Below are 25445 nucleotides of genomic sequence, written 5' to 3'. Positions count from 1 at the left end.
AAGGAAAGAAAAAAAGTAACCTTCATCACAACGTCCAACTAAGAACCAAAACCTGAATTATGAGCACTTCTTCTTAGCAGCAGGCCAGGATAGGGAGTCATGAGATGCAGGTTCACCTGTGTTTCTAAACTCACTCAGTGAATGATCTTAGGCAAGGCACTTCCTTCTGGGGCCTCAGTTTCCTTTGCAGTTGGGTGGATTTCAGGGATCTCCTCCAGCTCAGAAATTCACTGTGCTGTTTGACAGAACCTTGAACTAAAACCTGCTGGTGCAGAGCCTTAGTGGTTAAGAGTAAGAGCTTTGATCATCATACATGCTTGGGTTCATGTCCCGCCTCTTCCAGCTGATGTTGGGCACTCAACCTCTCTGAATCTCTTCTGTGAAATGGGGATAGTGATTCCTATGTGCTAAAGTTAGGAGGTTTAAATAAAGATTTGCATTAAAGTTGCTTAGCACAGAGTCTGGTCCAGAATAAATAAATATTCAAAAAATTTAGAAGTTGTCATTATTTCTGTCTTGAAGATATTTATGCCCTGACTTATTTTAAATGCCTCACCAGTAGAACTGGGATGATTTTTCACCTTCAAGCTGCACAGTATGCTCACAATGGACTGGTGGTCATTTAATTTATCAAAAGGCAAACTTTGGTGTGACATCGTGATCTTGACAGACAAATGCCTCCCTCCCTTATTTCAAGTTGGTTTAATGGTGTTGCTCCTCTGAGCTTCTAAGAGACATCAGTGAGTCTCTCTCTGAGTGGTTGCGTGTCCCTCTTTAGATGAAACCCTTTATAAGCATAACTATGCCAGTGTGTGAGAGAATTTCTGGCCCAGAGTGGGCATAGTTCCTGCAGCCTGGTTTCTTATAAATTCACTGGAAACAGAGTTTGTCTGAAGACTGCATAGGAAATGAAAGTAAATGCCTGCACTTAGAAAACTGCAGTTAAACAAGACTCCATGGAAATAACGCACAATACCCAGAAGTCTACGTAGAATTGTCACTTGTGCTGGCAAAGGGCCTTCGCCCCTGCAGGCTGGGACAATGACCATGGAGCAAATGGTGTTCTGGCCCTTCCTTTCACAAAGGTGTGGACACTCTAAGTGCCAAGGCTGTGGGTGGGGTCCCCTGGGCCTGTGCTGCTCTGATTCCCTATCATTGTAAGGTTCTCTTTTCTCCCTGAAGTGTTCTGACTGTCTTTCTTCTCTCTACCCCAACCCCATTTTTTGTTTTGTTTTATTTTGATTTTCTACTGCTCTCTGATTGGATCCTCCATAGGAACGCTTTGGGGTAAATATGTTCGATTATCTTTGAAGTAAATGATACAAGGAATGAGTTGGAGGAGCGAGAAAGTATGATTGGGACGGGAGGGGCTCATGCACTGAGAAAAGAGTGGTCAGTTTTTATTTATATCCAAGGGGTCAAAATTAGGAGTCACCAAGCCTTCTTGGGAAATGGTCATTCTTATTGGTTCGGATATGTATTCGGCTCATATGTTGCCTCTTTTAGGTATGTAGACAGATGAGCCTAATGCAGTGAAATAGTTTGTAAAATATGCCAAAGTCTCTGGATGCTAAAGACCATATCAGTGCAATGCTTTTGGATTATTTATATTCAGATCTAGGATTGAATAAAAGTGACTTGTAGGTCATGGCCTATAATCATTAAGAGAGTCTTAAAATAAACATTCGGGGCAAAGTCAGCATTCCTTGAATTCGATTAAATATCTTTTGGCCTCGCTTTCTGTGAAAGAATAGATGGACTTTTAGCTCCCTGTCAGGGGGGTGGGGTGGGGGGTAGATATTGCAGGAAGGTCGGGGGGAAAGCAGCCGGAAGCCTTGCAGTTCCCACCTGATGTTCTGGACCCCATTTCTTCAGATTGTTGGGGTAAGAGTAATCTGGGTCAACATGAAGAAAGAGACAGAGCCTGACTCCACTATTTGGAGTCTTGTTTTCCACCATTTGTGTGTTTTATAAATGACAACTATTTGAATTGAATGCAAATATCTCAGGGGATGAACAGAGAAGAAAGAGAAATGCAAGTTTATTTGTTCATTTTATTCCTAAAAATAAAAAGAGAAACATACTGTCACTATTAGGAGTAAACATTTCCATGAGGCTGAAGAGGGAGGATCATTAGCTGTAGGACCAGGATAAAGGTAGGCTGGGCCAGCAGTTTGGGCCTCCTCCGATTGAGTGGCTCTCTGCAGCCTGTGCTAGGTGCACACCATCTGCAATGGAAGGGACTGTGGGAACAGCCAGCCACACAGAGGTACTGGGGTGTGAGCCAAGGTCCTGGCTAGAAGCCTGCATGACATGCTTTCTCTGGAATACGTGGCCCAGCGAGAGTGTCATGTCTGCCACCCTGCCTCACCTTGCTCTCTCCTGCACTAATGAACTGTGCAGCGGTGACAAACCGAGATTAAGTCAAGTGCCCTGATGAGACTTGCCCTCAACTGTGGTTTCATCAATTCAGCGAATATCATTTGAGAACCTATCATTTGACAAGCACTGGATTAGGCACAGTAGGGATCTGAAGTGGGCTACTGCTCACGTTCCCTAGTTGAGGTGTCTTCTGTTTTCATTGTGCCACTGTGGTAATCAGCATTAGACCGGAAGTTGGGGAAGGAAGTGTTTATTAACATATGTGCATGGATGCCTCTTTGTGCCTGTATGTTCCTCTGTGTGTGTATATATGAGTGTGTACGTGCATGTGTGGGTGTTTATGCATGTGGATGTGTGTTCATGCGTGCACACTGGGAAGTGATTTGAGAATATTCCTGAAGCATTTTTCGTAGGATGTCCCTGGAGTCAAATCTGACTCAGTTTCTGGCTTCTTGCCTCCATCTCTCCCATACATCTCTCCCCTTTTAGCCTGTTGTTACTAATGCCGTAGTTTGAATGTCATTTTTATTTCTCCCCCATTCCATATGATTCCCTTGGGGCCTCTCCCCTGCAGAACCAACAAAGGACGGGACATCAAGACCATCAAGTCTCTGCGGGTGCTCCGAGTTCTAAGGCCACTGAAAACCATCAAGCGCTTGCCCAAGCTCAAGGTAGTGTTTGCAGAGTTTGTTCCCATCAAATCCCCTTCTCCCATCTTCTCTCTTTAGCCATGGCTGGCCTGCCTTTGGAGAATTTGTTCTGGGTATATTCCTTTTTCTCACATGGATACTGAAGTTCTTTTCATCTGCCTGAGCTAAAGGTCTTAGTTTCAAAGGAAAGTAACCAACATCCCAAGAAATCTATAAGAAAGCTTTTCCTTTTTAGTTCAGACCAGATGGTATCTTCTCTCTGGTGTGATATGTCATCTAAGAGGGAATCCTGTGTGGCTTTGTCCTGGGGCCTCCTATGTCCCCAGTGCAAACCCAGAACACCAGAATGGAAGCAGCCGGATCCCTCTGTGTGTTCTGGTCTGCATATTTTTTAAGGCCAAGTATCCTGGGACATTTTCTTTTTCTTATAACTCAAGAGGAGAAGAGGCTCTTCTAGCCCTACCCTTCATAATTTTGAGGCACAGATAGGTCAGTAACTTGTCCAAGGACATGCAGTCTTCTCTGCAGAGGCAGAGAAGAAATGGGAAGTGAGCTGACGTGAATTAAGTTCTTCCTATTGCCAGGACCTTTACTAGGTATCTTACCCAGATTTCTCCTTGTCTAATACTCTCCCTGCTCAACTCCCCTGGGGCTCCACCTTCCGTGATTCTCCCTGCCTCTCAGGAAAGCTTCCTGCGCTCTATCACACAATTCTGCTAGCCTGTTGAACCCACCTGCCCCACCCCGCATACTTTGCTGTTAATGGAAGCTGAGGCTCCATGGGAGGAAATTTCTTTCTCCCTGAATTCCTGTGAATGATAGCAAGCCACTGCCAGGGAGAGGACCAGAGCTCCTGGTTTCCAGCCCCAAAGTCTTTCTGCTGCTCAGGCCACACAGCCAGTCAAGCCCCATCTTCAGGGGCTACACCAGAATACTTTCCAGCAGGCAGACTCAATTCCCTAACTTCAGCATCACATGGAATCATGCAGTGCTTCTCAAGGTGTGGGTCATAGGCCACCTGCATCAGGATCACCTGGGTACTTCTTAAAATCCAGATTGCTGATAACCGCGACACAACAAAGCCAGACTCCCTGTGGGAGGGGCTTGGAGTGCGCCTCCTAAACCATACTTCTTAGAATATAGTATAGTTTGAGAACCCCTGTCAACATGAAAAAGAACCCACTTGAGTGCGAGGCTCAGCTCTAGGACTTAGGAGCTATATGACCCAGGGCAAATTACTTATTCTTTGACTTTCTTTCACATGGGAAATGAGGACACATTGTAACTCATACATCTGTGGTGTGGAGAAAATGAACTGACGTGAGTGGTCCCTGTTAGAAAACTCAACAGTTCCTCTGGAATGCCTGGGCCTGCTCTCCCAAGCCTGCCCCGGAGGACACAGCTTGGGGAGGGCTCTTGTGCACTTGGCTCTCCCTTGCTTCTCAATTCCCACTTCCTATTGAATTCTCATCACCTCTGATGCTCTTTGCCCACCCCTTCCCCAGACCTCCTTCAGGCCTCATAGCCCTGCTTTGCTTTCAGCCATTTAGCTCTGCAGAGAGGAGGCAAAACTAACTAGGTTTATGAAACAGAAGAAAAGTCACTTCTGAGAGGCCCGGGTGTGACTGAAACCTGGCTACCTTTCAGAACCCAGGGCCCTGGCACACCGCATGGGTTCCCAGAGAGAGACACCCATGCTCCCAAGGAAGTGGCCTGGCCAACTGCTGTCCTCCCTGGCTACCCTGCCTTCCCCGCTGGAGGAAGCACTTCTCACAATGTCAGCTGTTTCTTACCACCTTCCTGCCCGTAAATGCTCATTGGGTTCTGCCTCACACGCAGAGTGTGGCCAGGCTGCCTGGGGCCCTGACCCTTATCAGTATTGTCAGTGATCCTGCAGGGCAGGATTCAGTGGGCCTCAAGGAGAGTGCAGACAAGCTTGATGAGATTAGTTAATAGGCCAGAGAAAGCACCCTGCAACCTGGCTTAATTCTGTTAAATTAGAAAGGGCTAGTTCCTCGCTCTGCAGCTCCACAACCTGAGAGAGACGTAGGTGGCTCTGATGATTCCACGAGGCTGCCTGTCACTCACATTTCCCGCAGTGTTGAACTAATTAAACCAGCAGTGCTTCACCCAGTGCTGCAAAGAAGCAACTGCACAAATGCAGCACCACTGTGGGGCTAGATTGTTCTGTGAGCTAAACCGAAAAACCTAGAAAATAACCTAAAAATGGCCTGCAATGTGTTGAATTCCCATGTAACTCCTCACAGCTTAGGGCCTAGAGTGGAGGTCTCTGGAGGTCTGTCACCTTTTAACTGAAGTGTAAGTCCCTAGTTCTATCTACCCAGCCTCGCCATCTCTACGAGAAGGTGTGTATTGGTCTTTCCCACATTACTTCTATTGGTCTTCATCCCAAATGCAGCCACCTTCACTAGAGAACATTTACATGAAGTGCTGAATATAATCATAAATGTATGAACTTGCTATGAAATATTAGTGAAATGAACAAAGATGATAGTGTATTATTACCTGATCCTTTTAGAAAGGTAAGGAGAAAACAATACATAATCAGTATATAAATCAAATCTAAGAATGTCACCAAATAAAGCACAAGCCATTTAAAGACTAAAATGGGCTAAATGATCTCAAATATCCCTTCCAGCTATACACTTCTATGCTTCACACTAAGTGGAGTACCCGTACCAGGATCACACAGAGGACCGCATTCCTTGCTTGATATCATCTGATTTCTACTGCGTTGGGTCTACATTCAGTTTCAGAACATGTGTTCCCATCCCAGGTGGTAGGTCCTTGCAGTCATAACCAGCTTAGAAGCCAGCCCTTAATCTCATGAGCACCACCTCACCTCTTAGCAGGAAATTCTCTCCTGGGACAATTTCTTGGTGGGGCTGGGTGGTGGTGGTATGGCCCAGCTCGGCTCTAGGCAAGTGTGCAGACCATCACAGGGTTCACACAGCAGGGCTGTTTGCTCTGTCCACAGGCCGTCTTCGACTGCGTAGTGACCTCCCTGAAGAATGTCTTCAACATACTCATTGTTTACAAGCTCTTCATGTTCATCTTTGCTGTCATCGCAGTTCAGCTCTTCAAGGGAAAGTTCTTTTATTGCACGGACAGTTCCAAGGACACAGAGAAGGAGTGCATGTAAGTGCCACCAGTGCATTCCACTTGATTTTGCTGAAGCGTGTCCTGATGAGCCCACTCCACCCCCACAGGTCCACCCTCCATCCTTTCTGTCTTACCCATCTCCGCTCTTCTTTCAGCAAAAAGACAAAACGGAATCAATAAACTTTTTATTGAACGCCTCTTTTGTGTCAGACATGAAAACTTGAGTGTACAATGTCTCGTACCATGACATTTTACACTCGAGTTTTCATTTTAAACCTCCATAACGAGCTATTGAAATGAGTTTTATTTGCTTATTATACAAGTGGAAGGTAAGACTCAGAAAGTTTAAGCAAGTTGCTCAAGGTTACACAGCCAGTAGTGAAAGGGTTAGGATTTATTCCTGTATCTATTGGGCACCAAATCCCATTTTTGCTCCATGGTAAAAATACCTTCCTTTAATAAAATTCCTTTTGCCTTACACGTGTATAATGATCATTATTACCCCCACATTATTGTGGCCTGTAGAATGTGCTGACTCTTCCATGAGCTATAGTGAGGAGGCTCTCTTTCTTTTCTGCTCTGGTTTTAGAGGCAACTATGTAGACCATGAGAAAAACAAGATGGAGGTGAAGGGCCGGGAATGGAAGCGCCATGAATTCCACTACGACAACATTATCTGGGCCCTGCTGACCCTCTTCACCGTCTCCACAGGGGAAGGATGGCCTCAGTGAGTGATTGAGTTGGCATGCTTGTCTGTGGCTGTGATAGGACCCCTGGTTGCCTTGAGAAGCTGACTCAAGATGAACAAAGCTCACCCTTTGTTATTGTATCAGGGAAATTAAGGGGTTTTGAGAAGGTGACACAGGCAGAAAAGAGGAAGAATGAAAATTCTTCAGGCAAAAATGGAGAACTGGGTGAGCAAATCGGGAAAATATTTGGAACTTTTAATGTTTTAGCCAATTATTGAGGAGTCAAGTTGAGCCATCTGACTTCTATGGAACAAACGAGTTTTGAACAGCCCTGTACCCATAAGGAGAGTTCCTGAGAGCTGTTATAGACAGATTTATCCAACAGGGGGGCCCAGCACCTGAAAGCCTGAGGATTGGGGGTTAAGAATGAGTTGGCAAAACCCAAAGGCACTTCCTGTGATCATGAGGAAGACCACAGAATGCAGGTCTTATGCTGCCCATAGCTGAAAGCTAATTTTTCAGAGACTTAGCAATGACTAAGACACCACTTTCTGGTGGCAGCAGGTTCTACTTGGCAGCAAAATGTTAAATGGGAATCTGGGAGTCTCTTTGTATTGAACATGACAACCTAAACTATGAAACGATGTCCCTCTGTTGCTTAGGAGTTGAGTGCGTGATGGAACGGAGGCTAGAAAGAGAAGTGGATTGTTGATAGCAGGATATGACAACTTGGGTTTGGACTCAAAAAAAATGGAGGATCTGCAAAGTCAAAGAAGTCAGATAAAAAATTATAATAGGTGGCACATTTCCTAACGAAGCCAAGACTTTCATCCACTATCTGTGCCCTCTCATTCTGTCCCCACAGAGTTCTGCAGCACTCTGTAGATGTGACAGAGGAAGACCGAGGCCCAAGCCGCAGCAACCGCATGGAGATGTCTATCTTTTATGTGGTCTACTTTGTGGTCTTTCCTTTCTTCTTTGTCAATATCTTTGTGGCTCTCATCATCATCACCTTCCAGGAGCAAGGGGATAAGATGATGGAGGAGTGCAGCCTGGAGAAGAACGAGGTAACAACAATTGGTCTAAAGTGGGGAGTAGCAGGCGCTCCAGAAAGGATTCTTGGGCCAGCAATGTAAGAAAGGAGGACTGCATTTTCTTAACTTGATTAAGAATTGTAGAGAGAAGATGGGGAAAGTAATTATTCAGCCATTAAATAAACATTTTCTAAGCACTGTTTAAGGCCCACGTATGAGGCACAGAGATCTGGAAGATATGTAAGATGTTTAACATGCAGTCTTTACCTTTGTGTGCACATAGTCTAGAAAACAATGATAACTTCAGATATCTGCTTATCTGACTGTGACCGTCCATGCCATGTATTTGCTATAAGGGCAGGGCATGTGTCTTTCGCAGCTTTTCCAGCAACAAGCATAGTTCTGGCACATTGTAAGGTTTCAAAAGCTTTTTTTGAAATTTCTTTTTTTTCTTTCTTTTTTTTTTTTTTTCCGATGGAACTGAACTAGAAACTGTTAGGGACTGTAAGAGAAATGCAACATAAAGTGCTGTAGAAATACATAGGTACGTAGATCTTTACTTTTGACTAAGGACATCAGGGAAGCTTCCTGCCTAAATAGCTCAGCCACATGCTGTGTAAAGGACTTTTTTAATAACCATGAAGTCTCTACTCCATGTGACAACACCTACAGTTTTGTGTACTCCTTTAAGGTGATGCCTTGTCTATAGTTTTGTCCAAGTGACCCCAGTTGCCATCTTTACTTGCCCAGCCCTGCCCTTTTTCCCATTCACTGTCCTCCTCTTCTGAGCATGGAACAGAGCCTGCCATGGTAGATCTAGGGGATTTGAACTTGTGCTAAAAACCATGACTTTCTTGCAGAGGGCATGCATCGACTTCGCCATCAGTGCCAAACCTCTCACCCGCTACATGCCGCAGAACAGGCACACCTTCCAGTACCGCGTGTGGCACTTTGTGGTGTCTCCGTCCTTTGAGTACACCATTATGGCCATGATCGCCTTGAATACTGTCGTGCTGATGATGAAGGTGAGAGGAGAGAGGCACAAGAGCCGACTGAGCCCCAGCGATGGTTCCCTCCCAGGGCAAGTGGGAAGACACCCCAACATCCCAGCCCATCACTGCTTTACCTGCTTTTCCATCATTGAATCCTTTTGTGATCTTATTTTGTTCAATAACCCAACCTCTGGGGCTTTGGGGGTCCACTGAGCAAAATGCAGTGCAGACTATAGTAGCCATCCAGGGGCTCCCAAGACCTGAGATGGCAATGGGAGGCAGCTTCAGACAAGGGTGGAAAAATCAGGAGACAGAGATCCATCATCACGGGGTCTAAAGGAGCCTTGGAGTATTCAGAGAGGCTCATCCTATTTAATACTAAATGACTAACTCCAGTAACTAACTCTAGAAAATGTTTCTTCCCTGCCCACCCTCATCTCTAGGAAGACTGGCTCTTTTGCTCTTAAGTCTGGTGGGGCGTGGGTCTGTGTTTTCCTTTGTTTTGTTGGGTAGAATATGTGGTTCTCCTCTCCAGCACTCGAAGTCCATCTCTCCTCCTGTAGCACACACCAGAGTGTCCCACGGGGCAGGAATGAGAGATGGCCAACCTCGGTGACATGTATTCCCCCTCTTACCTTAAGGCTGTGATTCTTTCTCTCTTTTTTTTTCTTCCTGGCAGTATTACTCTGCTCCCTGTACCTATGAGCTGGCCCTGAAGTACCTGAATATCGCCTTCACCATGGTGTTTTCCCTGGAATGCGTCCTGAAGGTCATCGCTTTTGGCTTTTTGGTATGTTGCTGAATCCTTCCCAGCACTGGGCTTGTCTCTTTCTGTTGGGTGCCTTCTCAGTCTTTGTTGAAGGGGAGGTAGTTACTGCTATTCCAGAAATCACCCACCTAGATGTGGGCTCGTTTTGACTGCTCAGTAAACTGCTGTAGAGACAAGATGATGTGTGAGGAAGCTGGGAGAAAGGGCAAAGGAAGCCACAGCCATCAGCCTGGTCCTGTGAAATTCTGTCAGCAGTCCAGAGGTGGCCATCATTGAGTTTACTAGAACTGCAATTTATGTGTAGATGAACGAGGAAGCCAAAGATTGGACTAATAAACTTCGAGTGCTTATTTACTGGTAAAAGGTATAACAGTTTTATAACACAAATGGGAAAATACCTATCTCTCTTAGCCTCAAACATAGCAAATAATAGATTTTACCTATTAGTCCTTCTGCCATTAGTAACATGAAGAGTAATTTCTGCCAAAGAAAATAGGTGTTTATTACTTATGCCTATAAAGGCTAATGACCTTTAAGGGGTGTGTGTGTGTGTGTGTGTGTGTGTGTGTGTGTGTGTGTGGAGTGCAAGGGGACGGATTCTGGAATTAAGTTTGAGGAGGTTTGGGGATGATGAATTTTTCTGCCATGAGCCCTCTTTTTTCTTCTCCTCAACTACTATTAATAATTATAATTGTTGGGCAAATTCTTGCATCTGTTCTCAAGAGTGTTAAGAAAACCTAGCCCTTTGCTTCAGTGTCCTATAAACAAGATAATCCCCTTGGCCACCCCCCCCCCCAACTTGCTTCAGTGTGCGCAGCGAGTTCAGTGGGATGCAAGCCCACGTGACAGCTGTTTCACACTTACTTAGGATGTGAGCTACCATTTCAAATTACATGTGTATATGGCTTTCCCTGCAAGGAGGAGAACTTTGCTCATTATCTGAATAAGTGTTTGTCTGGTAGCAGCTTTAACAGAGACTCTGGGCTGGGTTCGATAATTGTGAGTGTTGATTACAGGGGCTGCTTTTGGTCTCCCAGCGGTTCTTTGAAAAACCATTAATTTGATCATTTTGGGTGGAGAGTTTAAGGGAACCAATTGTGGTTGGCTGCATTGTGTTTGCCTGGCTCCCTTTTGAGTGTTTTGAGACTTGGGGAAATAAAAAAGTAAAAGAAACTACTACCAACAAAGATGCCTTTATAATACAGTCTAGCCCTGAGCAGGAGGAGCTGAGAGACAGGGAGATGCAAGCACCATGACAGGGAAATTTTTTCTATGCATGTTGATTACTTGGATGTGATATTGACATTGTCTGTGACTTAAGTCCCATTATGTGTCTAATTATGGTGAGTGCTGAATATATACTCGCAGCCTTAAATAGATTCGGCCCTTGAAGCCTGCCTTCCCATCCTACCCCCATGTTTTCATTCAAGGTCTAGAGGGATTTTCACTCTATAAAAGGTACCACTAATTCTGATAAGTCTTTACATTGTTAAGGCACTCTAAGCTTTCAGAATATTGTAATATATATTATTTCGTTTGATCTTCTCAGTGACTCTGAAATAGGCATGGCAGATGTCACTATCATAATTGCCATTATTGTTGTTATTTTAAATGAGGAAATTGAAGTTCAGAAAAATTGTATAGCTTCTTAAAGATTACACAATGAAAGGCAATAGAATTGCAAGGCAAAATGGGAATAAAAAGGGAAGGGAAAAAGAAAAAGAGGGAAAGATGTAACAAAAATTGGTTGGCTATTAAGTACCAAATGCTTTACATATTGCTTTTCTCTCCGTAACAATATATTAGATAAGCATTCGTATTTTCTCCTTTTTATGGATGAGCTGGAGCTCAGAAAGGTTGAATACTTTGGCCAAGATGAGTAAGAGGTAGGGCCAGGATTCAGACCCTGTTCTATCTGACTTCAAAGCTCACAATAATCTCCTAGTCTATACTACACTATACTATTCTATCATATACCACAGTGTGCTAGTCTACACCACAGCATGCTATTCTGTATTGTAAAGTATTGTTAACTGAAATCCAGAGCTTCTGGTCCTCTGAGACCTAGATCCATGCACCAAGGTTTAGAAAGAATTAAAACCAAGAATTAGGAAGTTCACCCCAGGTTGGACAATAGGAGAGCCCTGAGAATTGAGGAATTTGGAGACTTAATTTAGCTCCACCACTGATAGACTAAATATTCTAATGGAAAGTGAATTTATGAAACTGTGATTCAGTCTGTCCATATGCCCCATAGGTACATGTGGCTTTGTAATAAGGCCTCTTTCAGCCTCATTTTCTCATACATAAAATGAGGATAACAGTAGCTACCTTATGGCCTTAGCTACTTTGTCATATGTATCCAATTAAGTGATGTTCATAACCTTCTGAGTGGGTGTTCGTTAAATGTAACCTCTCTCTCTCCACACCCCTTTTCTCTCATTATTGGGTATTTCCCCCCGACTCCTCTTGCCACCTCTTCCGTTCAGGACTCTATGAACATGGGGTATTTTTCACTCCCTGCCTCTAGGATCCATGAGAAGAATAAATGAGTTGAAAGAATGCCAAAGGCCTGGCCTAGTGTCTGGTTCATGTAGGAATTCAGTGATGCTAGTTGTGAGGCTGGGATGGAGTATACTTCTGCAGTGCTCTGAGAGTCTCCTGTGTTTTATTCCAAGGATAGAATAAAATAATCCATTGTCCTGTGGTCTTGCTGAGGATATCAATTACAGGTGTCTGAAATTTTCTTCTCCTTGTACTTTCTCTGTCTCCTCTGAATTTCTGCATTCTGTTGATTTAAGTCTCTGTTTTCTGTGTTGCAGACTGCCCTTAAATGTCCCAGGGGCAAGCAAGTGAATTGTTTTTGAGATTCAAGTGTCCTTTTTGTTTTTAAAGGAACATAGTCTAAGGTCTGTGTTCATCTGAGCCTAGGAGATGGATGCATAGTCACCCTCTCCTGTTATCTGGTTGGTGGATTTTCCAGGCTCTTTATATCTCCTTCAGCCCACTCATTTTATTACTGCTTCCTTGTACTTAGTTACATCTCCTCAAAAGGTGTAACAGCAGAGAAAGAGGGGAAAGATGAAGTCTATCCATCCTATTACCAATCAGTAGTTGGTTTGAAAAGGCTCAATGGAGTTAGAAGGAGATTTTTGGCACATCTGTAACCTTTAGTCGCTTATGACTTGTGTGACTTTTGGTGATAGTTGAAAGTCAGACTGTATTTTATAGGGCACTCGATGCAATAGAGATAATTTAAAAGTTACAGCTGTCCATGGCAATGGTTTCACAGGTACAAACGTTTCCCCAAACCCATCAAGATATATCCATTAAATACGGATAGCTTTTTATTTGTCAATCATGCCTCCATAGAGGTTTTTAAATACATAAATATTTGTTAAAAATAAAAATTGAAAAAACTTTTTTACATATGAGCTTTCGGTGACAGTTTCAAAAATAAAGTCTTCAAATAGTGATGGAACTGCTTTCCAAATGAGAAATTCCCAGATTAGTAAAGGAGAAATGGCATCTCTGGTTAGAACTGGGAAACTGAAGCCAAAGTAAGAGTGAACTTATGCATGAATTGACAAGTTTTATTTCCAAGTGACAAACAAAGTTATATAATGAAAGATGTCTTTTCTCCTTTTCTTTCCTTTTTCTCGTGTTCCTATGACTGAATTCATTTGGCAGAACTATTTCCGAGACACCTGGAATATCTTTGACTTCATCACCGTGATTGGCAGTATCACAGAAATTATCCTGACAGACAGCAAGGTGAATGGCTTATCAGATCCATGTCTGTAAGCTTGGTCCTGGAGTAGCATTTTTAAAACTCGTCTATATATTCAGTCCATTTTTAACCCACCAAAGCAAATGCGTACCCCTCTAAGTGTTGGGAATTTACTCCCTCGCTGCTCGGCATTAGCCAGGGAATGCAAACTTGGGAGTGGCACTGGATCTCCGGGAAGGCTTTGTTGATTTGCATGACTCAGGTAGCAGAACTCTAATGGGGTATGTGGAATAGACGGTGTCAGAAGAGAGCTAGTATGCATAGCGTGCCACTAGATTCTCAAAGGAGGCACAGTATCTTTGCCTTCAAAGTTCACAGACCTGTATTTTTTCCATAAACTTGTTCCTTCTAAAGATGACTTGGAGAGCTCATGGTAACTCTCTTTGAATATCAGAGGGCCAACGTGTGCTAGAGGGGTTCCTAGATCTGCTCTTTTTGGCATCTAAGTGCAGACTTCAGACCACTCAGTAGAAGACTAGGGTGGCTGGTTTTGTGTACAGGGTACCCTTCTCAGGTACATCCTTTACCCTTCCACCTGGGGATAGAGAGCAGGCATGGGAAGGCTTAGGAGACGGGCCTCACTGGCCAGCCCATCAGCTGGAATTGGGGTTAACAAAGACAGAGACTGTGTCCCATTTATCAGTTTGAGGGATAAATACACAAATACTAGTGCTTAGATTTTTCTAAATCACCATAATGTTCCTAATTATATGTTTCCTTTTGGTCCACCAGCTGGTGAACACCAGTGGCTTCAATATGAGCTTTCTGAAGCTCTTCCGAGCTGCCCGCCTCATAAAGCTCCTGCGTCAGGGCTATACCATACGCATTTTGCTGTGGACCTTTGTGCAGTCCTTTAAGGTAAGAGGTACCAGCAAATCCTCTCTGGGGGTTGTCATATCAGACAGCACAGCCAGGCAACACTGGTATCATTACCCAAGTCCCTTCACCTCTGGGAAGCTGAAGCTAGTAGAATGGGTGTTTGTTAGAAGCATTCAGTAAATACTGCAATTCTTTGTTACAGCACAGCTTGGCTTGACTGGGATCAGCTTATGTCTACTGGATAGAATCTTATTTTAGAAAAACACCTTGACTTTGTGACTCAGGCATCCTCTCTGTCTGCTGAGGCAGGGGACACATTTTATAAGATGTGCTTCATCCATAGAGATTCCAGACAGTCCTGAGTAACCCCATCCATGTAAAGAGCCAGCCATCTGTAGTCAGATGTCCTCTGCACTTTCAGGGACTTTGGGTGTTTTTATTTCACATGAAAGTTTTTCAAAGGACTCATTGAGTTGTGTTTCATAGAGAGATGATTCATACTTAGCCCCACCTTTGTCTTCATCAGCATTTATTTCCTGAGCCACTGAACACAGGGTATACTAATGGCCACCTCTGTGTCCTACAAATAAATAGGGACATCTGGGCAGGTTAATATGATGTGTTTCCTCTGCAGTCTCGTGGAGCTGTACAGAGGTGTACATATAATAAATATAAGTAAAAAATTGACAGCTGAGACCCAGACTTTGAGTAAAAGTTTCCTAAACATACTTAAAATATCTTTGGGCTCTAGCAAATATCATAAATTAGTTGTTTTTAAGCTTTGGGGGGCCTAAATGTTGTTCAAATGCCTGTTCTTACTAAAATGAGTTTTTCTGTGAATGTGTTTAAAAATAAATTTGATGGAATTAAGTGATTCAAAGATGAGAAATTATGAATTCACCAAATTGACTTTCTTATTTTAATTATTTATACAGTTTAATTAAAAATTAAGCCAAAGAAGGCAAGCTAGTGAATTCATGGTTTCTCATCACTTGGAAAAGGATTTCTCCCCACATCCATCATTACTGATTTACTTCTTCATCAAGGACCTGGGATTTTGAGATGTGAGATCAATTTTAAGGATGTTCTGGCTCCTAGGAGCGACCTTGACATTTTTTATCATATCCAGAGCAATTGTTTGTCGTAATGACTCCCACGGAGGCCTCACTTCAATGAAAACTATTTTTCTAAAGTTAGATATGGAGGATAAATCTAAAACCTTGTGAGAATTTTTTGAGTCTCAGGTGATTTTGGATTTAGAATTGGAAACACAAGATGCTTTTAAAACCTCTTTTTTTTAGAGGATTGCCCAACAAACTTCAGTGGTTAGTCTCTTAAGAAATATGTGTCATCCTGTCATATTATCACAATCACCAAGTCTCTGAGAAACCATATACTATCGAAGGCAAAGAAAATACTGTCAAAAATTGATGGCCAAATGGTTGGCTTATTCCAGCAAATACTACAGAGAACAGGGAAGACAGGTGAATTTGCCTTCAGGTGACAATGTGTTATAGATAGATGTTTCCTTTTCAGAACAGTTCTGTGACACAGTATAGAAGTTTGATTTTTAAAAGTCAGATTATCAAAGGCTACCTCTGCAAATAGAAAGCAGAGAGCCATATGATTTAAACAGCATCGCCATTGCCTATACCTCCCCACCCTCCCCTAAACAGCATCCAGTTTTCTACCTATGACCCCTACTCTAGAGTTCTTCCCTCTTTTCCCTTATTTTGTGTTAGAATGTATAAACATGACAAGAAAGGAAAACAGAATGAATCTTTGCTTTTCTCCCTACATTGGGAGTAGGGAGAGATAAACTAGGGACTAGAGCGGAGACAGTAGAATAGGGGCAGAAGGTAAAGATGAAAGGTAGCAGCACTGCAGGCACAAGAAACCCTGTCTCCTTCCTTCTGGCTTTCTGTAGAGAAGGTCCACATTGCCCATCAAAGTGTAGCCAACCCCCACCACAGAGCCTAAGAATCAACACTTCATTGGAGAGGGAATTCTCCCACCCGCTTTCAGTTGCATTTTAATTTTAGCCTCTCTTCAAGTTGTAAATAGTCTCATAGGGCTCTTCATTTTGTTAGTGCTGTTGAAAAGCTCTACCCTGCTCATGCAGTCTGAAAGCCTCAATTGATCTCCTGGGATTCATGGTGTGCACAATCAAGACAGGGTGGAGACTGCTCGTAGTACTGTCTCCCAGGGAGCTTAGTGGATGGTAAAGAAGAGGGACTTCTCTGGCAGCGCTGAGATCAACGCAAGATTACAGTGTCCCACTCTGGCCCCCAAATCCAAACTGTCCTATGTCTGCATCCTCCTCCAGCACCAAGGCCAGTTCCCTGCCTCACATCTCCTTGTCTTGACCCTCACCTCTAAAACTGAAATGTTATCCCAAAGTGGCAATAAGCATGCACAGTATGGAATTTTGTGCCACATGGCTGCATGGCAGAGTTTTTTGGTGGCTAATTTACCAGGCTTTTGCATGAAACATAATAAAACATCAGGAGGCCTAAACACTTGGAAATGACATTTCATCAGAAGATGAATGACCTTTGTAGGAACTTACAAACAAGTGAGACCCCAGTCATTTCACTTTGATTCCAGATCCTTCATTATGGGTGCCACTTTGGGTATGGGAGTGGGATGGGGTAATACAGGGATTTGGAAGCCAAAGCTAGGTGCTTCATATTTAATTTGCATCACAATTGCTAGGTTATTAATTTTCCGCGTGGCAAGTGGGATGAACCCCAAGCCCAGGAAGTTTTCCCAGCTTTCCTTCTAGATATGGGCTATATTTATGGGTGAGTGAATCTTCCTGATAGGGGTAAATTTTAAGTCTCCCTTTGGCCAACTGTTTACCTATCTGCCAGAGGACAAGGATGCCTGAGAAAGTACTGCACCTCAAAACAGAACAACCCCAGGGAATAGGGAGTCCCAGTCTCTGTTTGCATTAGCCTCCAGGCAAGATCCTATACTGCCGGTGACTGCAGGTTGTTGAGCTTGGGTGCTGCCTTTCTTTGATTAACGTCTTATTTCTGCTTTCCTTCTAGGCTCTCCCTTATGTTTGCCTTTTAATTGCCATGCTTTTCTTCATTTATGCCATCATTGGGATGCAGGTGAGCTGGTAAATCAAGGGCCCGGTGGGGGACAGCTGTTACCCAGATAATCTCTGGCTTCGCAATCTAAGCATGCAAGACCTGAAGATGCTTTGAACCCCTTCTTGCCTAAGGGTGCTCCCCTGAGGTCTTGTCACAGTGTGACCTTGGGAATTTCACACGCGCAGTGGCTCCCCATTTTAGCTTGCCTAAGTATTCAGGGTAGTCTGGTACAGGGGCTTCATCTCAGGTTGTCAGATCATGGTGCTAATTCGTAAGCAGCTGGGCTTCTGTGGTGACAGCCACAGAACTAAAGCAAAGATGACACCATTGTTCTTAGCCAGAAAGATCCCCCAGGAGACTAAGGAGGGGGAGCTCATGTCAATCTATTTCTCAGGATCTCTGGTATTTTGACTTGGCCTAAAAGAAGGTCAGATGTTAGTTCTTCCTGTATACGGTGACACCAAATCACCACATATAGTCATGGCTGTCTTATAGTCTTATACTTACACAGTCTTGACTGGCTGAGATTTATGCCCTAAGACACATCACTGTGAACAACTCATGGAGTTCCTGGCAGCCCACTCATTCCTAGGGAGACTCAAGGGCCACATTCCAGCTAATTAGGCCATGCAACTTGCTGGACAGTTCCCTTGTTTTCCCACCCCAGGCATTTATGCAGGTAGCCAGAGGCCTGCTAAGCAGAAGAAGCCAAAGGATCTTTCAAAGATGATGGTTGTTCATGGTGGGTGAACTCCTACTGTAAATAACCAGCAGCACATCCCATGAACCTATCTGGTTGGAGACACAGGCTTTCTGCTTGTCTCCAGAGGGCTAACTTTCTGACTTGGAGATATTGTGACTAGATCCCGGCACAGAACTTCGGCTATGTGACAGCCTCCTGCAGTCAGGCAGTCTGGCTGCCTTGGGCCTGCCGGCTGCCTTCCCAACTGTGTTGCCACCTGGAGCTGCTGCTGGAGTGTCCCAGCCTTGCTGCATCTGCAGCCTTTTCCAGAGCCTTTCTGAAATGTCTCTTCCTTTCCCTCTTCTCTCTTGCCTGTACTTCTTGGTTTCATTCGTTAACTCTATTACTGGAGAATTTTGTTCTCTAAAAATATAATAGAATGTCAAGTGTCAAAATGTGTGAGACTTGGTTGAGAAGTAGTGAGTTCTCCTTCACTGAGGATATTTCAGTAGGAATTTAATGATCATGTTGGCAGTGTTGGAAATAGAATTCCTGCTGAAGTTTCATATTGGCTTTGTAAAGTCCATGAAGTCCTGTCTAACTCCAATATATTTGATTCTGGAATTAAAATATTCTTGAAGAGCCAAATGAAAGCTTGATTTAAATTATTTTTTCAAATTTTTTTTATTGATATATAATTGTAGATATTTTTGGGGTACATGTGATATTTTGATGCTTGTATACAATGTGTAATGATCAAATCAGGGTAATTGGTTTATCCATCACCTCAAACATTTATATCTTATTTATGTTGGAAACATTATAATTCTTCTTGTCTGATTATCATTAAGTTCCTTTTGCCTGTGCTCAAAATAGTTCTTACCCCTTTTCATCTTCAAATAAACTAGAATAACACCATCTCCAGTACTGACCTGGTATGAATACTATTGATTCTGATAATGGTGATAATGCTATTTATCATTATTTAAATTCCTTAGTGTACAAGACACTGTACTAAATGTATGCATAGAAAGAGAGTGAGGGGGAGAAAGGGAGGGAGTGAAAGGAAGAGAGAGCGAGCATGTCCATGCAAGACATACGACTAATGTTTTTGAGTAATGTGAAAACGTTTATAGGTGAGTTTCATTGTCTCCATTGATGCTTAGCATAGTTAAGTAACTTACAACATGCTCAAGTTCTCAGACAGTAAGTGAAAGAGGTGAGTTGTAAGATCAGCTCTGTCTGCTCCCTAGCCCATGTTCATAACTCTATACTGTCTCTCATCCCACCAGACAAGCAGACACAAGTATTTATTTTTACCCTCTAGTTGGAGGTAGAAGTTATTCAGTTATGAAATTGTAGTCTTCACAATAACTGTACGGTCTAACATCTTATTCCCCTCAGATTTCTTTCCAAAGGATAATAGCACTATGTCCATTCCACAGAGACATGAATGACATTTCTGCTATGACTTGCTTTGAGCTGGCCATCCCCATCCTGGTCTATGACAGAGACACAGCACCAAGCACAAAGCAGACACCTGAGCTTGTTGCTAGAGAGACTGTTTCTAATATAGTCACAACAAAACTGAGGGATCTGTACAAATAAACACAAAGGCAGAGACAAGCTTTTGGAAAAATATTAATAGCAACAAGGTATGTCTATGAGAAAAACATTATTATTCCAAACTTTCAAAGGCGCCTTGGAAAAAGGGACCTTTGCAGAAGAATCGGAAGTTAGAAAGGAGGAATAACTTGCTGGGGATGAGAAACAGCCCTGTGGCTACGTGGTGTTAGGAAGTGGGATTGTCAGCCTCAGATCCTTCACTGACCAACTGTGTGAACTTGGTGAAGTCACTGTATCTCTCTTCACCTTAACTCCCTCACCAGTACAGTGGAGGTGTTGGTTAGAGACCTTCACAAGTCTCTTCTAGTTCTAAAGTTCTGTAATCCCAAGTGAAATGGATTTAAATCTATACTCTCGTGAGATTTTTCTATGAGGCCTCAGCATCCCTTCTTTCTCTTCCATACCCTATTGATGGAGGTTTAAGTTAGTGACAAGGACTAAGTGAAAAGTTGAAAAAAAAAAAAAAGTACAAAAAATTTAAGACCACCTTCACAATAAATATGTGTTTTTGACTTAAATTATTTTTGTTTTGTTCTGCTTTTTTTTTTTTGTAAAGATGAGGAGGTCTCACTGTGTTGCCCACGCTTGTTTTGAACTCCTGGGCTCAAGCAGTCCTCTCACCTCAGCCCCCCAAAGTGCTGGGATTACAGGTGTGAGCCACCATGCCCGGCTTGACTTAAATTATCTTAGATTCAAAATAGCTTTGGTTTCTTGGACTGTTACACACATACTTTGTGCAAAATCACAGTGTGCTCTCCAGTTAGTTTGTGACTGGATGAGGTGTTTGAGAAAATCATGATGAATTCAACTCATGATACCTCCAGGAGTGTCATAGGGAAAAAAGACACTGTAAGTTGTATGTCTGTGATGAATCAGGGATAAATCATGAATTCCAAACCAAGAGGGAAGAAGAGGGCAGGAAATGTGAACAGGGCAAGGATAAATGTCAGTGCCCTCCTGGGGTATCCAGAGTTAATTAGATTTGATTTCTTGGGTGGGATTTTTTAAATGCTACTATTTGTTTCTTTGGGGCCCTCTAGCTTCTTCTTCTCTTTCCGTTCTTCTCTGCTGCTGCCTCACTTGCCACCTCCATTCTCCCTGAGAGACAAGTAGTATTTGGGTTTTGAAAAACAGCATTGAGAACAAATTCCCAGAGCAGGTGTCAGTGGGAGTTACTTGAGCAAAATAGCTGGGGGCAGAGATTGTTCCTCAATTGCACATTCTAAAAACTGTGAGGGGGAAAATGTGTTCCATTTAGCATACATTGGATAAACTGAAGCATATTCAATGCAGGCTGAAAATTGTCTCAAATGACTGGAAAAGTAACCCAGTAAGTCCTCAATTGTCTCAACATTGACTTGTGAGAATAGGTCCTGATAACCCGAAATGTGGTTAGGGAAGGAGGGTGCATGTGAAAGCCTCCTTTTCATCTGAAGAGTGGAGGGGTTGACCTTGGCTCCAGGTAGTGCTGTGTCTGGGAGTTCATCATTACTCAGTCTCTGTGGATGAAGATCTCTGAGTGTTCCCTCTTTTGAATGTTCACAGTGATTACATTCTAAGCTCAGTAGCCAGAAGCAGATCAGCAAATCTCATTCTGTCACCCAGAAACTGCCCAAAGCTATTTTCTGTTTTCCTTTTCAAAGTGCCCAGTTGGCCCAACTTTCTCTATCCTATTGGCCTGGACTTCATTTTAGCTCCGGCATAAATGTTTCCTTTTGGATGGGATTTGGGTCTGTTAGATGATACATGTGGACATATGTAGATATATGCATGTGGATATATGTGTGTTCATTCTCATAGATTCTACATTAATGACATACAGACCTTCTAAGATGTGACTAAATGGATAGAAACATATCTGAGGAAGATAGAGATGCCACTCTCTGACCTGATCTGCTTGTAAATTGCAGGGTGGCATCTGCCCAAGCCATAAATGATGTCTTCTTGCAAATTTGAATGCTCCCGTCATGACTACCTGAGACAGGAAGAGAGGGGTAGCTCCTTCTGGGCACTCCTGCTGTGAGATAATGTCTTTGACAGACGCTTGAGTACCATGGTGACAGGTACCATGGAAATAAGAGACCAGATTAGGTGTAGGAGGAACTATGTACAGACAGAATGACTTCAAAAGAGCTTGCATTCTACGTTATGCTCGGACTTTGCTGCATGGGTCCCCTTTGCTGCACTAGAGCAGTGGAGGATAATTATTCTTGCATATCAGCCCAAGAGCACAGTGTCCAGCAGCTCTCTGGGTCTGAGTTATCTGCTTCAGGGGTAGGTCATCGGGAAGAGCCATGCATGTGGCTTTGCCAACCCCTATGTGCTGGATACATCACACAGCTTGGTAATGCTCATTGTTTTCTGTTGTTTCTCTCCTCAAGGTATTTGGAAACATAAAATTAGATGAGGAGAGTCACATCAACCGGCACAACAACTTCCGGAGTTTCTTTGGGTCCCTAATGCTACTCTTCAGGTACCTGGATGCGTCATAGCTGGAGTTCTCCTGATGGAGGGAGAGAGAGTTGGTCTGCCTCTTCCTCCCATTTCCCTTTGTATCTTTATTCCACTTCCTTTGCACCTGTCAGTAGAAGGGGGAACGGGCAATGTCTTTGCCAAACTGCCCCTATAACATTAGAAAGTTTTGTCTTGCCTATAGCCATACCACCATAAATGTGCCTGATCTTGTCTGATCTTGGAAGCTAAGCAGGGTTGGGTCTGCTAAATACTTGAGTGGGAGAAAACTTCATCAATGTCTTTGGCTCAGCAGTTAATTTGCAAATTTTAACTTCAACATGGCCTGCAAGGGTTTGGGAGGGGGGATGTCAGGACACTGTTTGCAGACCAAATTCCACTTAAGGGCTGAAACCTTGGATAGCCAGGTTTATGCTGGGTCTTAGAGAATTCCATGACTAGTAGCAGAGACCCCACAAAAGATGGAGACACAGTGGATCTGTGGAGGGTAGCAGAACCCAAAACAGACCTCAATGGGACTCTTTATCTCTGCATGGAAAGCACTAGAAGGGGTCAACTGGGTAAAAAGGGAGCCTGTTGGGCCCAGACAAGAGCAAGGATGGGGAAATTGGGAAAGAGGACCAAGGATGTGATAGGATCTGCAGACCTGCTCCTGCTAACCAAAATGTCTCTTGGGCTCAGGAGTGCCACAGGTGAGGCCTGGCAGGAGATTATGCTGTCATGCCTTGGGGAGAAGGGCTGTGAGCCTGACACCACCGCACCATCAGGGCAGAACGAGAACGAGCGCTGCGGCACCGATCTGGCCTACGTGTACTTTGTCTCCTTCATCTTCTTCTGCTCCTTCTTGGTGAGTAACATTGTGCTCTTGCCTTGCCATGTGGCCCATCCCATCCTACCCCTAACCCTCTGATACATAGACCAGAGATGTTTGCTTCAGTGTATGTTTGTGCTTCCCTCCCCTCCTCTCCCCCTCTCTCCACACCCCCACCATGCACACACTCACACTCAAGCCCACGCCCAGGTTAAGAACTAGATCATCCTCTGGAGAACTCTTGGAGATCAGGGTGCCTGTCAGACTCCTGGGTGGGTGACTTTCAATGATTGAGAAGAGTCTTTGTTGCTTCGAGGGAAAGATTTTTGTGAAAAGGGAAGGCGAGCATATTTAAGTGCATTGAGCTTCATATCAAATCTATGGACACTCAGAGTAATCCTTTGTCATACCTCAGGTATTTTATAAGTAGTTCTATGGATATCTTCGCTTTGGGAGAATTTTGAACTGCTTGAGAAAAAGATACCTTGAAAATGCAAGGTTATAGCATTGATAAGAGTAGAATGATGATAATGGAATAAATGTGGTTCTCTCTTGACTTGTAATGTTATTACATTTGATGATAATTGACCAGTTGACAGATGAGAAAGAATATGATTGCTTGATTGCTTTGGGTGTTAGTAAATATTGAGTAGTATATGTGGAGCACACCCACCTATAAAGTGGTGGGAAGCCCTAAGTGCCTCTTAAGTCTCTTTTGGAGAAAGCATGACTCAGCACACCCACTTCCAGAAACTTCTACCCTGCATATCAGACAAGCAGTGATAAATAGAATAATAAAAGGGCCAGTTTAGTGTTTCTGGTCACTCTGAAATTCCTCAGCTCAACTACACTGCTAATGCCACTGGCTGTACAAAAACCTAAAACTAAGACAGTGATGCCACTGAAAAGTGGTCAATTTATTGGCCATGCATCAAAAAGTGAATTAATTGTCTTATGTCCAGGCATTGCTACCTTGCAAGTGATCCCAAGGGGACTGAAACTTCCTGCATGTCCAGCTCTCCAGTGAGGGGGGTGGGCTACAGAAAGACCGTTAAGTGTTGCTTGTAGGTCAGTGTGGCAGAGAGGGAGCTAACGGGAGATGTGGGCAGCCCACGCAGTAGTCTTGGCTTTGTTCCTCTGCTAGCTTTGGCCAAGACACTTTCCCTTTTATAGCACCTATAAAATGGGAGAAAAAAATGACTTAATAATAGGAACATTTTATACACAATGAACTGATCCATGTGTTTTAATACACTTCCTTCTTATCTATGTGAAAGGTTTTTCAGTAAAAGAATACACAACAGTATCTTATTTACAAATATGGAAGTATAATGTATAAAGAAAAAAACCCCTGAAATTTAGAATAATGCTATTGATGGGAGTTTTCTATTTATTCACATCTTCAGCACATTTTTATTGAGTGGCCATTGTGAGGTTCACTCTCAGCAAGGCCCATCCCTCAGTCACCAGTAGTCAAGGGGTGAAACCAGCTCACGGCTTCCAGGAATCGGTGCTCACTGCTAGGGTGAAATGGAGCAGATAGAAGTGCATGTGGACATCTTACTTTTATCTTACATGGTTTAAGTGTTTCACAATAAATATTTAAAGAAACCAAAGATATAACTGGAAATTAATCAGAGACCATAAAGGTACTTTTGGAATTTTGAGACAGAGGGTGCTGCATAATTCACATTACTGTTATTTTTAATGAGGCTATATTCAGTACGAGATGATCTGCTTTCAGATCTGTATGGGACTGACTTTGTGACCTTGGACAAGTCACACAGCTTCTCAACTCAAACCAGCCACTCTACAGAGATTTACTGATGCCCCCACGATGTGCCCGAGGCCTTATGCTGGAAGCTAAGAACAAAAATGTGAATCCAAAGCAATTCTGTCCTTGAAGGGTGATGGTAATTAAACCTGCCTCACAAAGAGTTGGAGCAAGCGTAACAACAAGTAATATGTGACTGCACACGCTACACTCTTAATGACTGTACAAATGAAAAGCAGTAACAGTGCGAATAGTTTTTGTTGACATTAATAACCTGGGCCAGAAATACAGTGAATGGGTGAGCAGGGCAGCCAGGAAACAAGGAAACAGTGCTGTTGAACATCAAGTCCTGTCGATTCCACCTTTGTTAACTCTCTACTCTGGTCCGTGCTGTCGTCCTGCCCCTGGTAGATTCAGGAGTACTGCAACATCCTCCCTTGGTTTCCCACCCACCCTACATGCTGCTACCAAGAGTTCTTTCTGAATGCGAATGTCCCTTTATCTCTCTCCTCTCTAAACCCCTTCAGTAGTTCCTGTTGTTTACAGAACAATCTAGATCAGTGGTTGGCAAACGATAGCCATTGGGACAAACTAGGTTTACCACCTGTTTTTGTGTAGCCCGTGAAATAATGGCTTCTACATTCTTAAATGGTTCAGGAAAGAAAAAAAAAAAGATGGATGATGTTTCATGACATGGAATTACATGGAATTCCATAAACAGAGCTTTACCA

At 43.3% G+C, this 25445-nt stretch overlaps 1 protein-coding gene across 9 annotated transcripts in view; it reads left to right on the top strand.

Annotated features, from left to right (window-relative positions):
• CACNA1E (calcium voltage-gated channel subunit alpha1 E) overlaps nt 1–25445 on the top strand; it is a 332731-nt gene that overhangs the window by 275110 nt on the left and 32176 nt on the right. For 8 of the 9 annotated variants that reach the window (XR_004031707.1, XM_030818794.1, XM_030818792.1 and 5 more), the window contains 12 exons: nt 1276–1287; nt 2957–3053; nt 6031–6191; nt 6745–6882; nt 7710–7911; nt 8739–8903; nt 9550–9660; nt 13330–13413; nt 14162–14287; nt 17302–17367; nt 22039–22130; nt 22811–22976. Coding sequence is in view for 8 of the 9 variants with exons in the window: in XM_030818794.1 (XP_030674654.1) it covers nt 1276–1287; nt 2957–3053; nt 6031–6191; nt 6745–6882; nt 7710–7911; nt 8739–8903; nt 9550–9660; nt 13330–13413; nt 14162–14287; nt 17302–17367; nt 22039–22130; nt 22811–22976 (1420 nt within the window). In the remaining variant the exon portion in view is untranslated. The remainder of the gene's footprint in view (nt 1–1275; nt 1288–2956; nt 3054–6030; nt 6192–6744; nt 6883–7709; nt 7912–8738; nt 8904–9549; nt 9661–13329; nt 13414–14161; nt 14288–17301; nt 17368–22038; nt 22131–22810; nt 22977–25445) is intronic. The other variant, XM_030818791.1, reaches the window with a different exon arrangement.

Source organism: Nomascus leucogenys, chromosome 9 (assembly GCF_006542625.1).
Source record: "Nomascus leucogenys isolate Asia chromosome 9, Asia_NLE_v1, whole genome shotgun sequence".
Classification (NCBI taxonomy): Eukaryota; Metazoa; Chordata; class Mammalia; order Primates; family Hylobatidae; genus Nomascus; species Nomascus leucogenys.
The sequence above is the reverse complement of the archived record's forward strand: the minus strand, read 5'-3'. Positions and strand labels throughout refer to the sequence as shown.